We start from the raw sequence: 19,211 nt of genomic DNA on the forward strand, positions 1-19,211 counted from the left end.
TTTTTTGTATTTGGCCAGGTTGGTCTCGAACTCCTGACCTCAGGTAATCTGCCCACCTCGGCCTCCCAAAGTACTGGGATAACAGGTGTGAGCCACCGCACCCGGCCTGAGCTTTATGCTTTCAGTGTATTTCTTACATTTCGATTTTTAGTCACTTTCTAGTTAATTTTTGTGTATAGTATAAGACAAGGGTACAATTTCATTCTTTTGCATGTGGATATCCAGGTTTTCGATTGCCATTTATTGAAGACTATCCTTACCTCAGTGTTTTTGTTTTTGTTTTTTGAGACAGGGTCTTGCTCTGTTGGCCAGGCTGGAGTGCAGTGGCACCATCTCCACTCACTGCAACCTCCACCTCCTGGGTTCAAGCAATTCTCCCACTTCAGCCTCCTGAGTAACTGGGACTACAGGCACATGTGCCTGGCTATTTTTTGTATTTTTTGATAGAGATGGGGTTTCACTATTTTGGCCAGGCTGCTTCAGGGTGTATTTTTGGAGCTCTTGTCAAAAGATTAGTTGACCATATATGCATGGGTTTATTTCTAGGCTCTCTTTTTTATTCCCTTGGTGTATTTTTATGTCTGTACCATACTGTTTTGATTACTATAGCTTTGTACTATACTTTCCAATCAGGAAATGTGATGCCTTTTAAGCTTTGTTCTTCTTTCTCAAGATTGCTTTACCTATTTGGGGTCTTTTGTGGTTCTGTGTGAATTTTAGGATTTTTTTTCTATTTTTGTGGAAAATGTCATTGGAATTTTGATGGAGATTGCATTAAATCTGTAGAGGTAGTATGGACATTTTAACAATATTCTTACTATCCATGGACACAGATTTTTCATGTTTATTTTTGTCTTCTCTAGTTTTTTTCATCAGTGTCTTACAGTTTAAATGTACAGATCTTTCACCTTCTTTGTTAAATTTATTCCTAAGTATTCTTTTTGATGCTATTGTAAATAGGATTTTTTTTAAACTTTTTTTTTGGATACTTAGTAAATAGAAATGCAACTGATTTTAGCATGTTGATTTTGTATTATACAACTTTATTATATTTGCTTATTCTAACAGTTCTTTGGTTGAGTTAGGGTTTTTTCTCTCCTCTTTTTTTTGAAACAGAGTCTTGCGCTGTCGCCTAGGCTGGAGTGCAGTGGCGTGCTCTCAGCTCACTGCAAGCTCCGCCTCCCAGGTTCGCACCATTCTCTTGCCTCAGCCTCCCGAGTAGCTGGGACTATAGGCACCTGCCACCATGCCCAGCTAAATTTTTTGTATTTTTAGTAGAGACGGGGTTTCACCAGTCAGGATGGTCTTGATCTCCTGACCTCGTGATCCGCCTACCTCAGCCTCCCAAGTAGCTGGGATTACAAGCGTGAGCCACCACGCCTGGCTACTTTTTAGTAGAGACAGGGTTTCACCACGTTGGCCAGACTGGTCTCAAATTCCTGACCTCAAGTAATCTGCTCACCTCGGCCTCCCAAAGTGCTGGGATTATAGGCATGAGCCACTGTGCCCGGCCCACCCTTCCTAGTTTTATTAGGCCCTATTTGTTCTTCTACCTCTTTTTGAGAATCTATTACACCCATTAACAAATCTACCACTTTCCTTAAAAGAGAGGTGTTAACAGTTAGTGGCACCTTGGGGACTTAACGTTTCACCTTACTGTGTGGAGTGTTTAGGCACTGACCTAGCTTCTGCAGTGTAAAAATTTATCTGCCTGGCTAGGCGCAGTGGCTCACGCCTGTAATGCCAGCACTTTGGGAGGCCGAGGCGGGCGGATCACGAGGTCAGGAGATCGAGACCATCCTGGCTAACATGGCGAAATCCCATCTCTACTAAAAAACACAAAAAAAATTAGCCAGGCGTGGTGGTGGCGCCTGTAGTCCCAGCTACTCGGGAGGCTGAGGCAGGAGAATGGCGTGAACCTGGAAGGCGGAGCTTGCAGTGAGCCGAGATCGCGCCATCGGAGGTGGCGTCACTGCACTCCAGCCTGGGCGACAGAGCCAGACTTCGTCTTAAAAAAAAAAATAAATTAGTACTACCTATATAGAAAATATATACCAGTAGCTTTAAATGTTTCGGGAATCTATTCTAAAGAAGAAATCTGAACTGTGGACAAAAATATCTGAATAGAGTTACTGATTGCAGCAGTTTTAATGACTGTTAAAGGCCGGAAGTAACTTGAAGGTCCAACAGCTAGAGAATGGTTAAGTATATTTAGCAACATATTCATATTAAAATATTAATTAAATAATAAATTAATTCATAATTAAAAATAACATTTATAGATAAGTTTATAAAACTCATGGTGTTTTGAAATTTTTCCAAGTAAAGGTAGAGAGAGTAATTTGAACTCCCATGTATATGGGGAAGGTTTAATGATATGGGAAAATGTTTATGGTCACAAAAAAGCAGGATATAAAATTATATTTCTAGTGTTACTTCAGCAATGCAGAGACATGGGAATAAGATAAATATTCTAAATTTTTATAAATGAGTGATGAGATTTTATACCACACGTTTGTTTTTATTTTTATTTATTTTTTTTGAGACAGTCTCACATTGTCGCCCAGGCTGGAGTGCAGTGGCGCGATCTCGGCTAACTGCCAGTTCCGCCTGCCGTTTTACGCCATTCTCCTGCCTCAGCCTCGCGAGTGGCTGGTACTACAGGCGCCCGCCACCACGCCTGGCTAATTTTTTTGTATTTTTAGTAGAGAAGGGGTTTCACCGTGTTAAATAGGATCGTCTGGCTTCAGTAATGTTTTAATTTGAATTTATCTTATGAGAAATGTTGAATCTTTTTATATATTTAAGAGCCGTTTATATTTTTTCTCTGTATTTCTTTTTATTCATTTTGGGGGATTGTTGTTAGCCATTTTTTTCCCCACATTAATGTGTAGGGGCTAGCTGTACATTAAAGAAATTAGTCTAATGTATGTGATGTGAATTTTAGATATTGTTTCCACAGTTTGTCTTTGATTATGCTCCTAGAACTTTTTCTACATGAAAGTTTCTTTTAATGCAGTTAAATTTATTAGTCTCTTCTGTTACAACTTTTTGGGTTTTACGCTATACACACAGTGAAGCTTTTAAATAAAGTCTGCTATATATATTTTCTTTTAGTACAGCAGGAATATTTTTGGTCTTAGAAACCCTGTTTGTTCATTCTGTTTGTTTTTTCGTTTTTGAGACATGATCTCCCTCTGTTGCGCAGGCTGCAGTGCAGTAGCATGATCATGGCTCACTGCAACCTCAAGTGATCTTCTCATGTCAGTCTCTTGAGAGCTGGGACTACAGGTGCATGTGTGCCACCATGCCAGCTAATTTTCTTTTTCTTTTTCTTGAGACAGAGTCTTGCCCTGTTGCCCAGGCTGGAGTGCAATGGTGCGATCTCCATTCACTGTAACCTCTGCCTCCCAGGTTCAAGCGATTCTCCTGCCCCAGCCTCCTGAGTAGCTGGGATTATAGGCGCCTGCCACCACGGCGTAGCTTTAGTATGAAGACAGGATTTCACCATGTTGGCCAGGCTGGTCTCGAACACCTGACCTCAGGTGATCCGCCTGCCTTGGCCTCCCAAAGTGCTGGGATTACAGGCACAAGCCTCCGCACCCGGCCTCTTTTTCTTAAAAAAAAAACAAAACAAAACAAAACAGAAAACTCAGCCGAGCATAGTGGCTCCCGCATGTCATCCCAGCACTTTGGGAGGCTGAGGTGGGTGGATCATGAGGTCAGGAGTTCGAGACCAGCCTGGCCAACATTGTGAAACCCAGTCTCTACTAAAGATACAAAAAATTAGCCGGGCGTAGTGGCATATGCCTGTAATCCCAACTACTTGGGAGGTTTGGGCAGTAGAATCTCTTGAACCCGGGAGGCAGAGGTTGCAGTGAGCCGAGATCACACCATTGCACTCCAACCTGGGCAACACGGCGAGACTGTCTCAAAAAAAGAAAAAAAGTCTTTTTTGGAGAGACAAGGTCTCACTATGTTGCCTAGGCTGGTCTCAAACACTCCTCTTGCCTTCTTAATTCATCTAAAAATAGCAATTATAAACCCATTATGTATTAACTAAAGAACATTTTAAATGAAAAAAAAAGCTATTTGCCAAAACATTTAGTGAGAGGAGTGTCATTGTTTTAGTTTTGCAAGTGTCTTTAATGTCTGACTTAATAGGTGACAGAGTCTTATCTTCTACATTCAGTCTGTTGTGATACGTTATTTTGGTTGCAGTAAATGAAGTAAATCTGGTCTTATATATAGTTGGAAAATGGAGGATTTATTTATTTATTTATTTATTTATTTATTATTTTGAGACAGAGTCTCGCTCTGTTGCCCAGGCTGGAGTGCAGTGGTGGGATCTGGGCTCACTGCAACCTCCACCTCCCGGGTTCAAGCAATTCTCCTGCCTCAGCCTCTTGAGTAGCTGGGATTACAGGTGCACATCACCATGCCCAGCTAATTTATGTATTTTTAGTAGAAATGGAATTTCACCATTTTGGTCAGGCTGGTCTTGAACTCCTGACCTTGTGATCTGCCTGCCTGTGCCTCCCAAAGTGCTAGGATTGCAGGTGTGAGCCAAGGCACCAGGGAGGAGTACTTTGCTCACTTCTCTATAAATGTTTGTCTTTATGCCGGGCGCGGTGGCTCACGCCTGTAATCTCAGCACTTTGGGAGGCTGAGGCAGGTTGGTCACGAGGTTAGGAGATCGAGACCATCCTGGCTAACATGGTGAAACCCCGTCTCTACTGAAATACAAAAAAAATTAGCCGGGCATGGTGGCGGGCGTCTGTAGTCCCAGCTACTCTGGAGGCTGAGGCAGGAGAATGGTGTGAGCCCGGGAGGTGGAGGTTGCAGTGAGCTGAGATCATACCACTGCACTCCAGCCTGGGCAACTGAGCAAGACACTGTCTACAAAACATAAATAAACAAATAAAATAAATATATAAATGTTTGTCTTTGATGCTGTTTGAAACACAAGAAATGATAGTTTCTTTAAGGATTGTAATATGGTATCTGAAACTTTATTAATGAACTTTGCATATTCTTACATTAACATCCATTAGTCAGTTAATGAAGACATTGGTTGGATTGATTTTTTTTTTTTTTTGAGACTGAGTTTTGCTCTTGTTGCCCAGGCTGGAATGCAGTGGCGCGATCTTGACTCACTGCAACCTCTGCCTCCCGGATTCAAATGATTCTCCTGCCTCAGCCTCCCGAGTAGCTGGATTACAGGCGTGCACCACCACACCCAGCTCATTTTGTATTTTTAGTACACGCAGGGTTTCATGAACTCCCTACCTCAGGCAATCCGCCTGCCTTGGCCTCCCAAAGTGCTGAGATTACAGGGGTGAGCCACCGCACCGGGCCCTGAATTGAATGCTTTTTAAAAATCCCTGCGTAATTAAAACAAATTAATAGACTTTAATTTTTTTTTTTTTTTTTTTGAGACGGAGTCTTGCTCTGTCGCCCAGGCTGGAGTGCAGTGGCCGGATCTCAGCTCACTGCAAGCTCCGCCTCCTGGGTTCACGCTATTCTCCTGCCTCAGCCTCCCGAGCAGCTGGGACCACAAGCGCCCGCCACCTCGCCCGGCTAGTTTTTTTTTTTAGTAGAGACGGAGTTTCACTGTGTTAGCCAGGATGGTCTCGATCTCCTGACCTCGTGATCCGCCCGTCTCGGCCTCCCAAAGTGCTGGGATTACAGGCTTGAGCCACGGCACCCGGCCAATAGACTTTAATTTTAAGAGTACTTTTACATTCACTCCAAAATTGGGTGGGAAGCACAGGATTCTCATATATGCTCTGCCCTACCCACCACCTCCCAGGCTTCCCCACTATCAACATCCTTCTCCAGAGTATTTGTTATAATCAATCAGTTGACATACCATTGACATACCTACATTGACATACCTACATTGACATGCCTACATTGACATACATTGTCAATGACATACCTACATTGACCTACATTGACATAACTACATTGACATATCATTATCACCCATTGTCGATAGTTTACATTAGGGTTCACTCTGGGTGTTACACATTTTATGGGTTTTGACAAATATGTCATCACATATATCCACCATTATAGTATCATGCAGATTAGTTTCATCACCCTAAGAGTCCTCTGTACTATGCCTATTCATCCCTCCCCCACTTACTCCTGGTAACCACTGCTCTTTTTACTGCCTTCATAATTTTGCTTTTTCCAGAATGTCATATAGTTGGAACCATATAGTATGTAGCCCCTATGCGTGACTTTTTAATATATGCATTTATTGTTTGTAATATACTGTACACTGAATTATACAGATCTTGCAAATATTGATTGACACTTTTTATTATACTGTATCATATCCAGTCATGCAGCCTCTCAAAAAACTCCACTGTATACATGTGGTCTTAGTAGTATTATGAAAAAAAAAAAAAAAGACCTTGGAGACACCCTGAAAAAGTCTTTAGCGACCTGCCAGGGTCCCCTAAACCACATTTTGAGAACCACTTTGCCAGTTCTCATATAGTTTCATCATCTTTTATATTTTAATCTTTAATCCTTCTGGAATTTTAAGATCTAAGCTATGTAGTAAATAGACAAGTTAACCTTTTTTCTAGATGACTACTAGTAGCCACTTGAATAATTATGTATCTTTTCTAGATGACTACTAGTAGCCACTTGAATAATTATGTATCTTTTCTAGATGACTACTAGTAGCCACTTGAATAATTATGTATCTTTTCATTACTGAGTAGCAGGGTGACCAGGCTTAAGACCCTTCTTCAGTGGGAAGATGACCTTGAATTTACCCTCTCCTTGTATTTCTCTAGTTAAGATAAATGTGAAATATCACCTCTGTTATTAGACAGCATTGCTTATTGTAGAATGATCCCTGAATGGAATTGCATCTTGGTAGGGAAGTCGTTGAATGGAGTATACATTTCTATTCGGAAGCACAGACTTTGGCTTCCTTGTATGCATGCAGTTTGTCTTGTGTAGGAACAAAGAAACTATAGTCATGTGCTATTTGTTACATTGGTTTCTGTGGCACATGAAGCTTACCTAGGCTAAGCTAGACCCTGTCGTCTTGCTTACAACTGAGCCATCACTTGGGAGATGAAAAAATGGCTCTGGCTGTCTGAATCACTGCTGAAGACAACATCCTTGAAGTCGCTATGGTGGCATACTGTATTTCCTGCCCAGTATCCTGCAAAGTTAGATGAACCACCTTTCAAGCTATATTCTATTTGATCCTGTCACTGTGAAGGTCAGAATACATCTGACACCTCTGCTGGTTGTCATGCTAAGTGGGCTTTGCAGATTATAAACAGAATTCGTCCACATATTTGGGTCTTTTCTGGACTATAATTTTTTTCCTGCTTATTTACCAGTATTATAATTTTTAAAACTGAGACTTTATTATAATTTTAAATATTGGTAGGCCTGATTCCGTCTCATTAATCTTCCTTTTAAAAATTACTTTTCTTGGGGCCGGGCACAGTGACTTATGCCTGTAATCCCAGCACTGTGGGAACCTGAGGTGGGTGGATTACCGGAGTTCAGGAGCTTGAGACCAGCCTGGCCATCATGGCAAAACCCCATCTCTACTAAAAATACAAAAAAATTATCAGGCATAGTGGCACGTGCCTGTAATCCCAGCTACTTGGGAGGCTGAGACAGGAGAATCTCTTGAACCTGGGAGGTGGAGGTTGCAGTGAGCCAAGATCATGCCACTGCACTCCAGCCTGCCCAACAAGAGTGAAAACTCTGTCTCAAAAAAAAAAAGAAATAAAGCAGCTGGCTGTGGCACCTGTAATCCTAGCGCTTTGGAGGCCAAGATGGGAGGATCACTTGAGGTTAGAAGTTTGAGACCAGCCTGTTCAACATAGCAGGACCTCCATCTCTATGTAAAAAATTTTTTTTATAATTATAAATAAACGAACAAAAAAGGAAATAATTATTTTCTACAGAAGAAATTACTCTTTTGTGTTTTAAAAATATCTTTCTTGACTATTCTTTTTTTTTTTACTTGAATTTTAAAATTTTATTTTATTTTAATAACATTTTTAGAAAGAGTTTTTTGGCTTTATTACCAAAAACACCATCTGGACAGTTGGGCAGATACTCTGCTATTTTGGAGCAGGTAACTTTTTGCAAAAATTGAGCTATTTTATTATAAGTTATTTCATTGCTTCCCTCTGTCCCGGCCTAGGCAACAGGCCAGCATTTTGTTTTTCCAGCCTTCTGTTGCTGCTCAGTCAGTTCTCTGCATGTCAGGCTGTTCCTTTTTACATGCCTTTAATCATATAGGACAACAACAGGGAGTGCAGTAAAAGCATCTTTTATGACATTGCTTTAGTTTTTTGTTACTAGATCTTAAAACTTCTATGTTTTAACCAGTGTCATTATTTGTCTTTTTGTTTCTCAGAAACACAGATCATAGTATCTTTGAATATTTAGTGTCAAGAGAGCTGCTCGTCTAGTTATGTTGCAAGTAGCTACTGTAAATTATTTAGGTACTAAGCCTTACCTTGTAGGGAGAAGGTTTAGCAAAGAATAATAGAGCTTTAAGATGGTATTAAGACAGAATGTTGGCATCTTATAACTCTTGTGTTTCATGGATTCTTGTGAATGGCAAATTTAGTCTTTACTCTGCTGTTGACTTTTGAGGATCATCATTGAAGAAAGCTTAACAAAATGAATGCCTTTGATATTTTAACTCTTGTTATGATCAACCTGTTGATATCAGAACTTATTTAAACTAGTTATTGGCTGGGCATGGTGGCTCATGCTTGTAATCCCAGCACGTTGGGAGGCCTGGATGGGAGGATGGCTTGAGACCAGCCTGGCAAACATAGTGAGATCCATTCTCTACAAAAAAATTACATGCCTGTGGTCCCTGCTGTTTGGGAAGCTGAGGTGGGAGGATCACTTGAGCCCAGGAAGTCAAAGCTGTGGGGAACCACGATCATACCACTGCACTGCAGCCTGGGCAATAGAATGACAGATACCCTGTCTCAAAACAAAATGAAAACTAGTTCTCAAAAGGGATGGTAGGCTGGGCATGGTGGCTCATACCTGTAAGACCAGCGCTTTGGGAGGCTGAGGCAGGCACATCACTTGAGGCCAGGAGTTCGAGACTAGCCTGGCCAACATGGTTAAACCCCATCTCTACTAAAAATAAAAAAATTAGCCAGGCATGGTGGCGGGTGCCTGTAATCCTAGCTTCTCAGGAGGCTGAGGCTGCAGTGAGTCAAGATCACACCACTGCACTCCACCCTGGGTAACAGAGCGAGACTGTCTCCAAAAAAAAAAAAGAGAGGGGGATGGTAAATGAGCAACTTTCTGGAATTTATATTCTTTGTTAATACCCACAATGTTTTCTGGTCATTCTCTACTTGTTTCAGTTCTCCTCTGGACTGTTCAGTATACTCAACACTAGCCACAAATGGCTGTTTAAATTAATAAAAATTAAATTTAAAAAATCAATTCCCATTTGAAGTAAAGCTCATTTTGGTCATGCCGGGCAGAGTTTGAGAGACCGTCTCTAATGTTTTGATTATCAGTGTTTTTTCCTAAAGAACTAATCATATTTCCAAGTTTTAGGCATTTCTGTTGCTCCTATGACACATTTTTAGGAGGGTTTTCTTACTCTTGTAACTCAATCTACATGTCTACAGTTGATCTATTTCCCAAAGTCTAGTCTCACACTTTGAATTACAGAAATACCTAAATATATAGTATTTTCTGTATATTGCTGAAGTCATATTAAAACTGCCAGCCTGGGCAACAAGGTGAAAATCCGTGTCTACAAACAAAAACAACCCCCCCCACCCCACAAAACCCACAACAATTAGTTGGGCCTGGTGGCACATGCCTGTAGTCTCGGCTACTTAGGAGACTGAGGTGGGAGGATCAGTACAGCACAAGAGGAGGTCAAGGCTGCAGTGAACCATGAGTGCACCACTGCACTCCACCCTGGGCGACAAGAGTGAGACCCTGTATCAAAAAACAAAAAACAGGCCGGGCACTGTTGCTCATGCCTGTAATCCCAGCACTTTGAAGGCTGAGGTGGGAAGATGGCTTAAGCCCAGGACCAGCCCGGGCAACATAGTGAGACCCCGTCTCCTCAAAAAAGAAAAAATAAGCCAGGCGTGGTGGCTCATTTGGTGGCTCCCAGCACTTTGGGAGGCTGAGATCAGGAGTTCGAGACCAGCCTGGCCAACGTGGTGAAACCCCATCTCTACTGAAAATACAAAAATTAGCAGGCGTGGTAGTGCATGCCTGTGGTTCCAGCTACTCAGGAGGCTGAGGCAGAAGAATCGCTTGAAACCAGGAGGCAGAGGTCGCAGTCAGCTGAGGTCGTGCCACTGTACTCCAGCCTGGACAACAAGAGCAAAACTCCATCTCAAAATAAATTAAATAAATAAGTAAAAATAAACAAAAAAACTGGCCGGGCACGGTGGCTCACGCCTGTAGTCCCATCACTTTGGGAGGCTGATGTGGGTGGATCACATGAGGTCGGGAGTTCGAGACCAGCGTGGCCAACATGTTGAAACCCCATCTCTGCTAAAAATAGAAAAATTAGCCAGGCATGGTAGTGTATGCCTGTAATCCAAGCTACTCAGGAGGCTGAGGCAGGAAAATCGCTTAAACCCAGGAGGCGGAGGTTGCGATGAGCTGAGATCATGCCATTGCACTCCAGCCTGGGCAACAGAGTGAGACTCCGTCTCAAAAAAAAAAAGAAAAAAAAAAGCAACCAACCAACAACAAAAAAAACTAAAACTGAAGTTCTGCCATGTTTCCCCCATCCTCAACATGAACACTCAGAACTCTATAACCTTTCCTTTTTAATTGCTTATATCATGATTTAATCCCTGTTTATTTATTTATTTATTGAGACAGAGTCTCGCTCTGTCATCCAGGCTGGAGTGCAGTGGTGCGATCTTGGCTCACTGCAGCCCCTGCCTGCCATGTTCAAGCAATTCTCTCTCCACTTAGATAAGGTCTTCTGTCATCCCCCAGTTGTTTACTAATTAGGTAATTTTGCTTTTTTTTTGACATGATATTTATACTCACTTTTCTTCACATTACATTCATTTGGTTATACTGCCTGTTCCAGTAATCTCAACATTTTCTGCTTTGAATCCACCCTAATTCCTCTCTGAACAGGAATTTTGGCTTATGTATCTTTGTATTTGAAACACATAAGACATTATTTCGTAATAATGTAGTCTTCTTTTATTAGTGATTTAATATACTGAGCTAACTTATTGTTGTATTTTAATCATTTAGATTATTTATGTGAACTCTATTTATTTTTAGTGTGATGAACAAGTCTGGGGTGAATCGTGTAGTTTGGAAACGACCTCGGCTCACTCACAATGGACCTGTTAGAAGAAGCACAGTTATTGACCAGATTCCTTTTCTGGCAGTAGCAAGAGCACTTGGTAAGTAGGACTTAATTTGGTGAAATTATATTGAATTTTGTACGATGTATGGTGGCAAAATAAAAAAGGAAACTGAGAACCCTTACATGGCATATAGTGAGGGTAGCGATATCATGATACTCTGTTAAATGCTTTAGAACCTAATAGAAGCCATGCATGGTGGCTCACACTTATAATCCCAGCACTTTGGGAGGCTCAGATGGGCAGATCACTTGAGGTCAGGAGTTTGAGACCAGCCTAGTCAACATGGTGAACCTGCATCCTCACTAAAAATACAAAAATTAGCTGGGCATAGTGATGTGTACCTGTAGTCCCAGCTACTCAGGAGGCTGAGACAGGAGAATTGCTTGAACCCAGGAGGCAGAGGTTGCAGTGATTGCACCACTGCACTCTAGCCTGGGTGACAGAGCAAGACTCAAAAAAAAAAAAAAAAGCCTAATTGAAAGGAAGGTTTAGGTATATATTTCACTGATAGTTGCCCTTTGTTCACGAGTCATGTTTAGTGTTTTGCTAATTTCTATCTGTGTTTAGGGAAGTATATGCATGTCTAGGCTTAATGTTAACCCTTGAAACTATTTTTAAATATCCCATTCTACTTTAGCCCTTTAAGTCCTCCTGAGAGCCTTCAAAACCTCTTTTTTCTTTAGTTAGCAAAGTAAAATAAGTATGAAAAAAATAGTTATATTTCTGGTCTACTTGGCTTTGGAAAGAAGGCTAGAGAATTATACCTATTAAGGTGTCTTACCTTGGCTATGCTAGAGGGGGTAGTTTTTCCAAAGAAAATGTCTTGGAGAAAACACACATTTGTTTATTTTTATTTTATGAGACAGGATCTTGTTCTGTTATTCAGGCTGGATTGCAGTGGCATGATGACAGCTCACTGCAACCTCTACCTCCCAGGGTCAAGTGATCCTCCCACCTCAGCCTCCCAACTAACTGGGACTACAGGCATGAGCCACCACGCCTGGCTAATTTGTTCTTTTTTGAGGAGATGGAGTCTCACTATGTTGCCTGGGCTGGTCCTGGGCTTAAGCCATCCTCCTACCTTGGCCTCCCAAAGTGCTGGGATTATAGGCATGAGCCACCACACCCAGCACAACTACTATATGTATTAATAATTTGTTTCCAGTGTGAAACTAGTTTTCTTCTTCTACACCCTGACTGGTGGACTTTTATGTTATATCGAAGCATTTGCTATTATGAAAAATACTGCAATAAATATTTCCTTATATACACATATGAGATTTCTTTTTTTTTTTTTGAGACAGAGTTTTATTCTTGTTACCCAGGCTAGAGTGCAATGGTACAATCTCGGCTCACTGTAACCTCTGCCTCCTGGGTTCAAGCGATTCTTCTGCCTCAGCCTCCTGAGTAGCCGGATTACAGGCATGCGGCACCATGCCTGGCTAATTTTGTATTTTCAGTAGAGACGGGGTTTCTCTATGTTGGTCAGACTGGTCTTGAACTCTTGACCTCAGGTGATCTGCCCACCTCGGCCTCCCAAAGTACTGGGATTACAGGTGTGAGCCACTGTACCTGGCAAGATTTCTTTAAGATACATAACTAGAAATGGAATTTCTGGGTCATAGTATGTTACTTACCAACTGTTTTTGTGTCGTCGACACTCATACAAGATGATAATATTTCTACAGTAAGCAGAGGAGGCTACTTGAGACTGAGGTAACTAACTTGGATGCTCTAGCCACTGAGGACCCACCCTGCTGCCCCTAGGCCATACTCATCAAGGAATACCAGTTGGGAGACTCAATTCAGAGATATCTACATGTTTAGTTTTATTAGATATTGCTAAATTTCTTCCCAAAGTGATTATCCCAGGTTATTACATTCCTGCTGTATTAGTTATCTATTGCTGTATAATCAAATACTCCCACACTTAGGAGTTTAAAACATTTTTTATGTACACAGCTTCTCTGGCTCAGTAACCCAGGGGTGACTTAACTGGGTAGTTCTGGCTCGGGGTCTCTTGTGTAGCTGTAATCAAGATGTCATTAATCATCTGAAGCCTTCAGTGGGGTTGGAGCATCTACTTGTAAGACAGCTCACTGAGTAAGCTGGCTTGGCAGTAGGCTTCAGTTTCTTGCTTTGCCGGCCTCTACATAGGGTTGCTTGAATGTGCCTTCATCACATGGCAGCTGGCTTCCTTAGAGCAAGTGATCATAAAAAGACATTTTGACTTCTATCTTGCTTTCTTGATCACTTGCTGTAGGGAATCCAGCTTTGTATTTTGTTAGCCCTGAATCACTAAGTCCAGCCCACCCTCAAGTATATCAAATAATTTGTGGATGTATTTTAAAAGCATACAGTTCCTACTTCGTCATGATTGTTCTTTATTCACCAAATATTTATTAAATACCTGCTATGTGCTAGGTACTGTTCCAGGTGCTGAGGATTCAGCAGTGAATGAAACAAAAATTCCTGCACCCATGGAGCTTATTTTCTAGGTTACTTTCCAAGTAGCTGTGATTATAGGCACATGCCACCACACCTGGCTGATTTTTGTATTTTTGGTAGAGATGGGGTCTTACCATGTTGGCCAGGCTGGTCTCGAACTCCTGACCTCAGTTGATCTGCCCACCTCTGCTTCCCAAAGCACTGGGAGTACAAGCATGAGCCACTGTGACCGACCCGGAAATAATATTTTTAAAAGAGCTGTGTTACTGATTTTCTGAGTTTAGCTTGTTGCGTGGAAATACTTACTGGCCAAAAGTAAATTAAATGCTAGTATTTAGCACACACACACCGTTATGGTTTACAGTCATTTTTCTTACAGTTTTTTTTTTTTGGCGGGGGAAGGAGTGGGAATAGATGTCTCCTTGTCAACATTGGTGCCCTATAGGCACTGATGGTAATTACCCAAGTACAAATGTAACAAAGGTGCCTTCTAGTGGCTGCCTGCTGGAATTGCATTTGAGTCTTGCAAATCATTTTATTCACTGGGTAGATGAATTTTTGAGTACAGTGTGTATGAAGCACTTTGCTGTATGTACAAACACATGATCTTTGCCCTCATGGAGCTTGCAGTCTAGGAGAGGATTGAAAGGCATTCATCAGATGATAACAAAAACTGAAAAAGAAAAACAAAAAAAAAACAACTTTATTTTTTTTTTTTGGTTGAAACTGAGTTTCGTTCTTGTCACCCAGGCTGGAGTGCAGTGGGACGATCTTGGCTCACTGTAACCTTTACTTCCCAGGTTCAGGCGATTCTCCTGCCTCAGCCTCCTACATAGCTGGAATTACAGGCTCCCGCCACCACACTCAGCTAATTTTTGTATTTTTACAAAATACAAAAAATACAGCAGTTTCGCCATGTTGGCTAGTTTGGTCTCTAACTCCTGACCTCAGGTGATCTACCTGCCTCAGCTGCCTAAAGTGCTGGGATTACAAATGTGAGCCATGGCGCCCAGCTAAAACTGAGAATTTTAAATTCTTCTCTTTTTTTTTTGAGATGGAGTCTCACTCTGTTGCTCAGGCTGGAGTGCAGTGACACGATCTCGGCTCACTGCAGCCTCTTTCTCCCAGGTTCAAGTGATTCTTCTGCCTCCGCCTCCTAAGTAGCTGGGACTACAGGCGAGTGCCACTGCACCCGGCTACTTTTCGTATTTTTAGTAGAGATGGGATTTCACCATGTTGGCCAGGCTGGTCTTGAACTCCTGACCTCAGGTGATCTGCCCGCCTCAGCTTCCCAAAGTGTTGGGATTACAGGCGTGAGCCACCGCACCCAGCCTATTCTTCTTGTATGTACTAATGAAAACCTAAAATAAGGATATTTCACTTAACCAGAGAGGCTGGAAAAGTGATATTTGAACTGAGTTCTGAAGAATTACTGGAGGTTAAGGAGGAAGAAAGTGTGTTTTAGGCATAGAAAACAGCATTTTCGAAAAGTTCGGTGACAGGAAGAAGCATAGTGACATAGGAACTCTGGTGAAGGCCATTGTAGCTGGAACAGGGATAAGGAAATAAGAGATTTGGATAAAATGAGAAAATACTGTATTTTGTAGGCAGTGGTAAAGAATTGTGTTTGGCTGGATGTGGTGGCTCACGCCCATAATTCCAACACTTTGGGAGGTCAAGGCAGGTGGATTGCTTGAGTTCAAGACCAGCTGGACAACATGGCGAAATCTCCCCTCTACAAATAATTGGCTGGGTGTGATTGCACGTACTTGTAGTCCCAGTTACTCAGGAGGCTTTGGTCGGGAGGATTGCTTGAGCCCAGGAGGCTACAGTGAGCCAAGATTGTGTCACTGCACTCCAGCTTGGGCGACAGAGCAAGACCCCGTTTCAAAAAAAATAAAAGAATTGTGTCTTTATCTTAAAAACAATTGTGAACTATAACAGAGTTGGAATGGGAAACAACCAGATTTGTGTATTTTTAATTGTGGTAATATATACTTAGCATACACACAACTTGCTGTTGTAAGCACGTGGTTCATTGATGTTAAGTACAGTTATACTGTTTTGCAACCATCATCCACCATTTATCCTAGATTTGTGGGGTTTTTTTTGTTTTTGTAATTTCAACTTTTAGATTCAGGAAGTACATGTACAGGTTTGTTAACATGGGTATATTGCATGGTGCTGAGGTTTGGGGTACGGTTGATTCTGTCATCCAGGTAGGCACGTAGTACCCAATTGTTAGTTTTTCACGTCTTCCTCCTTCTCTCCCTTCTCCCTCTAGTGGTCCTCAGTGTCTGTTGTTGCCATCTGTATGTTCATGTGTACCCAATGTTTAGCTCCCATTTACAAGTGAGAACATGTGGTATTTGGCTTTCTTTTCCTGCATTAATTTGCTTAGGATAGTGACCTCCAGCTGCATCTGTGTTGCTGCAAAGGACATAATTTCATTTTTTTTGTGGCTATGTATTATTCTGTAGTGTGTATGTACCATATTTTCTTTATCCATTTCACTTTTGATGGGCAACTAAGTAGATTCTGTGTCTTTGCTATTGTGAATAGTGCTCTGATGAACATTTGAGTGCATATGTCTTTTTGGTAGAGCAATTTATTTTCCTTTGGATGTATACCCAGTAACAGGATTGCTAGATCGAATGGTAGTTCTGTTTTAAGTTCTTTGAGGTATCTCCATACTGCTTTCCACAGTGGCTGAATTAATTTATATTCCCACCAATAGTGTATAAGCATTCCCTTTTCTCTGCAGCTTTGCCAGCATCTGTCATTTTTTGACTTTTCAATAATAGTCATTCTGACAGGTATGAGATGGTATCTCATTGTGGTTTTCATATGCATTCTCTAATGATTACTAATGTGGAGCTTTTTATGATTCTTGGCCATTTGCATGTCTTCTTTTGAAAAGTGTTGATGCCTTTTGCCTACTTTTTAATGGGGTTATTCGTTTTTAACTTGTTGAATGTTTAAGTTCCTTACAGATTCTAGATAATTAGATCTTTGTCAGATACATGTTTGCGAATATTTTCTCCCTTTCTGTAGGTTGTCTGTTTACTCTGTTGATAGTTTCTTTTGCTGTGCAGAAGCTCTTTCATTAGGTCCCACTTGTCAATTTTTGCTTTTGTAGCAGTTGCTTTTGAGGATTTAGTCACAGATTCTTTCCCAAGGCTGATGTCCATCCAGGAGTCTTACAGTTTGAGGTCTTGCTTTTAAATCTTTAATCCACTAGGTTTGTGTTTTAAAGAGAGAATTTTAATTGCAATTTTGAGAATGGATTAGAGGTGTAAACATTGTCGGAAGTTCTCCATGGGAAACCACTCAGAGGGGTGCTGAAATTTGCTAGGTGTAAGGACCACTGAGTGTCTTGTGGACTGCTGGCTGCCATGTGCCACAGGAGCAAGCAGAAAATATACTGGAACCAGAAAGCAGGCCTCCTCTCTTCTGGTGTCCCTTCAGCACCCTTTACTGAGGAAAAAAGGGAATTGGCTGTCTGCCAGTGTCCAAGGCACCTCCTTTCAGGACCTACAGAAATGTTCTGTGATCCTACTTTGGTGTACAAACACTAGATCAGTAATAAAAACCCTTAGTTAAAGGCCCAATTCTGATCCTTACCAGTTATTTGATAATATATAGAATCACACAGACTCTTTGAACTGATAAAACAAGGGAAAGTGGTTATGAGTATGAATCATCTGGTGAGTTTGTTAAAAGGTCAGATTCTAGAGACTTGCAAATTTGAAGCAACTTGAGCATCAAAACAAATTATAACAGGAATAAGTTTTAAAATACTGAATAAAAAAGAATCTGTAAGTCTATATAGAGATGGACTATATTTTTGTGATTTGGGTAGCCAATTTGTGAATTGGGTAGCCACTCTCCCACAGTAGATTCAGAGAGACTCCAAAGAAAACTCGTTTTTTTTTTTTTTTTGAGACGGTGTCTCACTCTATCATCAGGCTGGAGTGCAGTGGTGCGATCTCGGCTCACTGCAACCTCTGTCTCCTGGGTTCAAGCCATTCTCCTGCCTCAGCCTCTCGAGTAGCTGGGACTATAGGTGTGCACCACCCCGCCCAGCTAATTTTTGTATTTCTAGTAGAGACAGGGTTTCACCATTTTGGCCAGGATGGTCTCGATCTCTTGACCTCGTGATCTACCAGCCTAGGCCTCCCAAAGTGTTGGGATTACAGGCGTGAGCCACCATGTCCAGCCAGAAAATTCTTAAAAAAGACTTTCAGCTGGGCGTGGTGGCTCACGCCTGTAATCCCAGCACCTTGGGAGGCCGAGGCAGGTGGATCACGAGGTCAGGAGATTGAGACCATCCTGGCTAACACAGTGAAACCCCATCACTACTAAAAATACAAAAAAATTAGCCCAGTGTGGTGGCGGGCACCTGTAGTCCCAGCTACTCGGGAGGCTGAGGCAGGAGAATGGTGTGAACCCAGGAGGCAGAGCTTGTGGTGAGCTGAGGTCACACCACTGCACTCCAGCCTGGGCGACAGAGCAAGACTCCATCTCAAACAAAACAAAACAGAAACTTTCAGGCCTGGGCACAGGGGCTTATGCCTGTAATCCCAGCAGCCTGTAATCCTAGCACTTTGGGAGGCCGAGGCGGGTGGATCGCTTGAACTCAGGAGTTCGAGATCAGCCTGGCCGACATGGCAAAACCCCATCTGTAGAAAAAAATACAAAAAAATTAGCTGGGCGCGGTGGCACACCCCTGTAGTCCCAGCTACTTGGAAGACAGATGAGAGAACTGCTTGAGCCTGGGAGGTGCAGTCTGCAAGGAGCCATGGTCGCACCACTGCACTCCATCCTGAGCAACAGAGTAAGACCATGTCTCAAACAAAACAAAACAAAAAAAAAACTTTCTGGGGTTGGGAAAGAAGAAAAGAACCAAAGTAAAAAGTAAAATAAACTGTCAGCTAATAAATGTAGTTAGAATATCCCAATTCTATCATCAGTTTATAACCATTATGATAATTGATTCATTCAGGAATCATCAGTAGAGGCTAAAATATGGCATATTTTGGTACAAAACAGGATATTTCACAGAGCCTCAAACTTTCGCCCTACAGACTACTCACCAGTTACAAAAAGAAAAAGGCACTTTTATGCCGCCAGTAGACAGCGCTTTAACCAAATGACCAAAGTCGATACTGCCAATAATAGGACAGACTGACACACTGTCTCTCCTCATGTGATATATGGAGAAGGACGTGACATCAGCAGTGTAGTCCTGTAGCCAAAAGTGAGTTTACCTGTTCATGAACCCCTGTAGAGCAAGAGAACGTGAGGAAACAATCAGATGGATCCAACCTAAAGGTCATTGTGCAATAGAACTCCCCTCCCCTC

At 41.8% G+C, this 19,211-nt stretch overlaps 1 protein-coding gene across 1 annotated transcript in view; it reads left to right on the forward strand.

Moving 5' to 3' along the window:
* The window catches only part of PPM1D (protein phosphatase, Mg2+/Mn2+ dependent, 1D), a 71,697-nt gene that overhangs the window by 22,107 nt on the left and 30,379 nt on the right, over positions 1-19,211 (forward strand). Inside the window, exon 2 of the mRNA XM_011953766.1 lies at positions 11,307-11,435. Within this exon, the coding sequence (XP_011809156.1) occupies positions 11,307-11,435 (129 nt within the window). The remainder of the gene's footprint in view (positions 1-11,306; positions 11,436-19,211) is intronic.

Source organism: Colobus angolensis, unplaced genomic scaffold (assembly GCF_000951035.1).
Source record: "Colobus angolensis palliatus isolate OR3802 unplaced genomic scaffold, Cang.pa_1.0 Scaffold37, whole genome shotgun sequence".
Classification (NCBI taxonomy): domain Eukaryota; kingdom Metazoa; phylum Chordata; class Mammalia; order Primates; family Cercopithecidae; genus Colobus; species Colobus angolensis.